At 42.8% G+C, this 6,450-nt stretch overlaps 1 protein-coding gene across 5 annotated transcripts; it reads left to right on the forward strand.

The window, feature by feature from the left end:
• The first annotated feature begins 1,920 nt into the window (after positions 1-1,920).
• LOC123069450 (uncharacterized) lies at positions 1,921-4,093 on the forward strand. 5 transcript variants are annotated; one of them, XR_006432553.1, is made up of 3 exons: positions 1,924-3,015; positions 3,159-3,296; positions 3,576-4,093. XR_006432553.1 is itself a non-coding variant. In XM_044492306.1 (2 exons), exons 1-2 carry the CDS (start codon positions 2,268-2,270, stop codon positions 3,182-3,184), a joined length of 333 nt encoding a protein of 110 aa, XP_044348241.1. In that variant the 5' UTR covers positions 1,921-2,267; the 3' UTR covers positions 3,185-4,093. The 5 variants fall into 5 exon arrangements, 2 of the variants coding, with proteins under 2 accessions (XP_044348241.1, XP_044348242.1); XR_006432552.1 differs by having other exon boundaries at positions 1,927-2,490; positions 3,075-3,296; XR_006432551.1 differs by having other exon boundaries at positions 1,932-2,490; positions 3,576-3,964.
• The last annotated feature ends 2,357 nt before the right edge of the window (positions 4,094-6,450 follow it).

Here is a 6,450-nt window from a genome sequence, read left to right on the forward strand (position 1 = left end):
GCTCTTGCCGTATGAGAGATAGATCGCATATCTCTGGGCGGGTGGGTGGACTAAAATCCAGATCCCTGCCCATCTTGGGGCCTAAAGGCCGAGAAGTCTCCGAATTCGGGAGCTTGGGTTGCTGGATATGACCCAGCGAGTCCGGAGCGATGCATGGTTTTAAATTCGATGCTCGATCGAAGTCCGTCCCTCCGCGTAAATCCGGCATGGAGGGTTCAGGAATCCGGACGTGAATAGTTTTCAATACCGGCGAAGAGTTGCCGTATTGCTCCTCCACCACTTCAACGTGGTGGGTGACCTGGGGAGAGTTAATCTCTCTCAGATGGGTTTTAAGCCCAATCTGGTTGTAGTCTGTAGCGACTCCCAGGGTGGCGATGCGATCCAAGAGCTCGTTAACAGACGAGAGCTCTATTGGATCCAACTGTTGGGCAGCTTTCGAGCTGATGCGAAGATTGCTTCCGACGACTTGAGAAGTCATTGTCGAAGAGGCGGCTGGACAGGCGGTCATAAGAAAACCACCTAGCCGGATAGTTTGGCCGGCGGCCAAGGCCCCTTCGGCGAAAACACCGTCTTTAAAGACGGGTGGAGGCATCCTACCTATCTGTGACGACACAGAGGAACTCTCAATGAAAGCACCAATGTCGGTGTCAAAACCGGCGGATCTCGGGTAGGGGGTCCCGAACTGTGCGTCTAGGCGGATGGTAACAGGAGACGAGGGACACGATGTTTTTACCCAGGTTCGGGCCCTCTTGATGGAGGTAAAACCCTACGTCCTGCTTGATTAATATTGATGATATGGGTAGTACAAGAGTGGATCTACCACGAGATCAAGGTGGCTAAACCCTAAAGCTAGCCTATGGTATGATTGTTGTAATGTATGTTATGTCCTACGGACTAAAGCCCTCCGGTTTATATAGACACCGGAGAGGGCTAGGGTTACACAGAGTCGGTTACAATGGTAGGAGATCTACATATCCGTATTGCCAAGCTTGCCTTCCACGCCAAGGAAAGTCCCATCCGGACACGGGACGGAGTCTTCAATCTTGTATCTTCGTAGTCTTGGAGTCCGGCGGACGATGATAGTCCGGCTGTCCGGACACCCCCTAATCCAGGACTCCCTCACTGGGCCATGCACCAAGCAATATTTTTGGCGTTCACTCTCCTAATACTTGGAGTTTGAAATTTGGTTGACGCCGGTTGATACTCGAATGAATATAGGCACTTCTTGTCAACATCGATGCTTGTTTGAGTGAACTTTGGAGAACATAGCAGCAGCATAAGTACCCGTGCATCTGATCATTTTGTGCAGTTCTACTAAAATCACCCGATGTAATGATTTGCCTGCGAGTTCAGGCTCCAAATTACTCCTTTATGAAATCGGCAAACAGTAGCACAATACCAAATTACCAATACATATGACAGGCACAATAATCAGGATAAAGACCAGTACCAACCTGTGTGAGGTAGCATATCAATTACTATTTTCTATGACTGGAAGCCGAGATAAGCCAGGCGACTGGCAGCAAAGGAAGAAAGCAAGCGGAGATTAGTGACTGACGGGAAAGGACGGAAGCTGTCGAGGCAATGAAGCACCCAAAGTTTTTGTGAAGTTCCACCAAAGATCATCCCTGTTGGCACATATATTGAGAGAGTGTGATTACTGTAATAGTGGGACTAGTTGATGAAACATACACTAACAAATAGAAGCACCATTATCTATAATACCTAAATCGTTCATCCCCACTATCCTATTTCTCTTGACATGCAAGCTATCCACATCATCAAACCACTACTACCAATTATATTGACATGTAGGCTTCCACGTCACTACATCATGTCAGCATTTTTTTATCTTCTTAAAATCGTTATGTTCATAGGCATGGTCTATCAACCAATTCTCTCATCCTGATTAATCACGTGTGGCCCCTTGCATTGTGTTGGCTCCACCTTTCCTCGGCTCCTCACCTCCGGGAAACGCACCAACGCAGCCGCACCAGATCCGGTGCCTTCTTGCTTTCCTTGCACTTCCCCTTCTTCTTTAATTACGAACCACTACGGACTTCCCAGCTTCGTATTCTTAGTAGTTCGTCTAATAGATCTTCCATCGGTGCACGATGACTCCTCCCGCACTCGCGAGTCCACTCCGAAACAGACGCCACTGGCTGCGCACAGCCACCGGTGGGTGCTTATTCCTTCCGCCTTCCGCCGCACGGCTCCTTCCGCATGCCGTCGCTCGGCCGATTCGAGATGCAGAGACGTGAAGGACCATGAACACAAGAGCGCAGATGGCCATGAAGAGCTTGAAGCAGCATCGTCGCAATCAGAATGGTGGCCGACACAAGTTCAACCTTAACAGATCTTGGACCATGGCCAAGATTGCTGCATCATATGCTGGTCCATCGCCGTGCCCGCTCGCGCCGGACCTGCATCTGGACGAGCTACATCCTGGATCTGAGGTTGGGCAACCTCGGCGGGTGGTTCCTGGTTCAGGTACTGCGCGTACCCCTCCTTCCACTCATAGAATCTGCACTTCCCCATTGGCGTGGTGAACAACAGTCAGGCGTTCCCCCGTTTGTACTTCCGTTGATCCGGCCGGCCTCTGCTTTCTTCTCCATCAACGCTGTCGTCCCAGCTTCTACCAACACAGGTTTTCCATTAGCACGCCATCAATCGTTGCCTTGCTGGTGAGGCCTCCTTTCTCTATGGGGTCGCGGTGAGCGGACACACAAGTACGCATGGACGTCTGAAGCACATATCTATGGAGTGATGGTGAAGCGGGTCGATGTGCTAGATACAATCTGTCCATCTTCACTGGCCGTAGCACTCCTCCTGCCACGTTCATCAGATGATCTGTCCACAAACGCGGAATTGTCTCCAACAGTAGAGTCACCGACACCCCATATGTACTTCTGGTTATGTTTCCAAAAATGTCATTTCGTCTCCAACAATCAGTTCCCCCAATGTAATGCCCGTCAGACGATCTGTCCAGAAACGCTGATTCCTCGCCAACATACTGTAATTTTTGTTTTACATTTCCCATGTTTTCTTAGATCTATTCCTTTCTTTCATTGCAGGAAGCGGTCAACGTTTTTTCATCCACTATTGTTTGGAATATCGAAGAATACTGATTTTCTTTTGCAACAAACTACATGGTGCAGGATGTACTACTGGTTTCTCTTCTTGAAATTGGATGATAAATAATGCCTGAGCCAATCCTGTAGACCATGTTGATCAGCCATCCCAATTTCGTTCTCAGGAAGCCAATCTCTACAGATGCAGACGAGTTAAATTACCATGTATGTTCTCTTACATTTTCATCTAATGGCCTGATGCCATATGGAGCCAGAGCATAGAATTTATTTTCTTCTGTTTGATCATTGAATGCTTATGATAAGATTGGGTTGTTTGAAGACATGCATGTTTTTCTCTTGCAAATAGTTTGTACACATGCTTTATAATTGTATGAACATACTAATGTGTACTAATTTTTTTTTGGGAAAAGAGGGATAATCTACTCAGCCATGAAAGAATTAATTACGACTGATATTTATATTACGAATTTCCATTTCTTGCAGAATTTCTAATTTTAGCTATTGAATGAGATGCATATGCCTGAGCCTGCCCTCCGAGTTGGCCTCCAGCGTTTTGCATAGCTCAACAGAATCCACCTCTAGGAAGATGGCGAATTGGGAATGGTATTTCTTTCGTGGATTATGTCCTATGGGCTAGCTGGAGCTAGCTAATACTGGGATTTCTCAAATTAATATCAGGGTGCAGGATCTGTTGTACGAGTCATGCAACCCAACCGAAGAAATAGATAATAACTATATTCAATTGTCGAGTGAGAGTTTCTTCCTAAGTTTTGCGAAAATGTAAATATTTAACTGGTGTTGGTCTTAGTTATGTTCTTGGCCAATGCAATATTTAACAGTCCCCATTCAGAGAACTATTCTATTTTACATTACAAAATAATTGTGTTTCGTGGACAAGCATGGATGCAGTCTGGCATCCCGTAGGTTCGACAACATTTTTACTTTGTCAAGTTTCCTAAGAATTTTAGTGACTCACTTTAATTAACAGTTTTTAATCCCCATAGAGGTCTATGTCTGCTAGCATATTAACTTTAAAATTGCTATGTGACAGACCTTAATTAACCTTTTTTTTATCTCAATATATGTCTATGTCTGCTAGCATATTAAACTGAAAACTGCTATATATTTGCATTATTATTCGTTGGCACAATCTTTTGTAGATGAATTTAGAGAAAAAGTTAACTCCTTGCTTAACTGGTGTTGGTCTTAGTTAAGTTCTTGACCAATGTAATATTTAACAGTCCCCATTAAGAGAGCTATTCTATTTTACATTACAAAACAATTGTGTTTCATGGACAAGCATGAATGCAGTCTGGCATCCAGTAGGTGCGACCACATTTTTACTTTGTCAAGTTTCTCAAGAATTTTAGTTACTCGCTTTAATTAACATGGATGCATGGGGATTGTGTATTCATGAAAATAGTAAGTTTCCCATAGCCTTTTGAAGGGAAATATGCTAGAATACATCTTTCCTAGTTTAGGTTTTATAAATGGCACTATCCCCCCACCACCCTTTTTATCCTGTAACATACATCTATAAAGCGCAAGATCAGACAATAAAGTTGTACTCTTAGATAATCAAGCTAACCTAGGTAATAAGCATTGGTAGTCCAATAGGATTGAGCATTGACATATACAAAATCTATTGTACTACCAGTGGATAAAATACTCTTTATTATCAGTTCTTTTCTTAAAATTTTCCATGCTAATTTAGCACTGTATTTTACTCTCTTCGTCCCAAAATAAGTGCCTCAAATTTAGTACAAAGTTGTAAATAATGTTAAGACACTTATTTTGGCACACATGGAGTATTTTACTATAAAACCCTCAATGTCAGCTAAGAGTCCCGCAGCAACGCGCGGGGTATCATCTAGTTATCTTAATGGGTGAAGTTAGCAACATAGTAGTCTTGCTTAAAGAGAGGTATTAGTTTATTTAATCAGTGCCAATTAGCTCAACTCAACACTCAAAGCATTGCCATTTATCATAGGTTGCAAAACTTAAAAGTGCAAAGATAAAGGAGTTTCTCATGACAGTAGCATGATACAAATAGAGATGACAGCAAACTAATATGGATGAAGGCCTTAGGCCCGTACCAACCTGAGAAAAAAAGCTTATTCATGTAGTCCCATAAGAGATGATAAAGCACTCACTGGAATCACACAATAGTATATATTTTTGTGCACTTCAAATGTATGGTTGAAATCACTCTTGTTTACCAGTGTTGAGATGATATCGAAAGATTATCAAGAACTTCCAGCAGAGTTAAAGCACTGGCTGGGATACAGTTCATTGTATTGTCTTGTGTAGTTCCACTAAAATGTATGATTGGCACAACATGATCCCTATTTGCACAAGTAGGAACAAGGTGAAACCTTCATTAGCTTAGTGAGAAAGGATAGGAAGACATTAGCATATTACTCAAACAGTAGCATCAAATTCATGATGGATAATACACAAAACATTGCCTCATTGAACCAATGGCAATAAATTGACATGCAAAACAATAGCACTATTATGTCATGACACTAATAATATTCCCTCCCTGCTCCACCATATGATTCACCACCATAGACAAACATTCACACGTACATGATTAAGCATAGGGTCCTACTAAAGATTTGTTTAACTCCAACAGGAAAATTAGGCAGTAATAAATTAGTGGTACTTAAGTACTCCTAATTAATTAAGTGAGAGAGCAGAAGTGGAAGGGCTCCCTGGAGAATCGTCTCACATGTAAGGTAGTCGTTGCCGGAGCCCTTGAATAGCCTCGACCGAGGCCTCTGGCTTCAGCACGATTGCCTTGCCACTATTTATTCTTCTTCTTCCCTTCATGCCTCTATTTCTCTTTCTCCTCACCAGTTGGTGAAACCAAGTACATGATTGGCCTTCTAATTCAGTATTGGTTTTATCAGTGAGGAAGTACAAGTGTACTAGCAAAAAACATCATTTTTTTCTCATGGCAGTCGAAAAATAGAGATGAACACATGCATTAAATATCATTCTTACCTAAAGGAAGGTTATGGCGCCAATATGGATGATGAGGATTGGAACACAGATCTCCCTTTATGCAGTTCCACCAAAATGAATCAACTGTTCCATCTGACATTCCAGTTAAACAACACAAAAGTCACTTCTTTTAATAAGAGTTTTGTGCTGTGCACCAAAAGGTCACAACAACAACCAGGTGAATTGGATATCCCTGTTTGCACAAAAAGGCACAGAGGAAATAGTCAGATTCTCCAACAATTACAAGCAAAAACATTTGTCTAAACTTGTGAGAGTCTCAAACAATTACAGGCAAAAACAGTGGCATGGCTTCATTTTTACCAGGGACGTTATATTAAGAATAGCTAAG

Source organism: Triticum aestivum, chromosome 3B (genome assembly GCF_018294505.1).
Source record: "Triticum aestivum cultivar Chinese Spring chromosome 3B, IWGSC CS RefSeq v2.1, whole genome shotgun sequence".
Lineage (NCBI taxonomy): Eukaryota > Viridiplantae > Streptophyta > Magnoliopsida > Poales > Poaceae > Triticum > Triticum aestivum.

Bases quoted from the DNA above. Each gene is read 5' to 3' on its own strand.
- LOC123069450 (XM_044492306.1), top strand. From the start codon at position 2,268: ATGAACACAAGAGCGCAGATGGCCATGAAGAGCTTGAAGCAGCATCGT. The intron at 2,491-3,074 runs GTACTGCGCGTA...CTTTCATTGCAG, and splicing joins GCGGGTGGTTCCTGGTTCAG to GAAGCGGTCAACGTTTTTTC.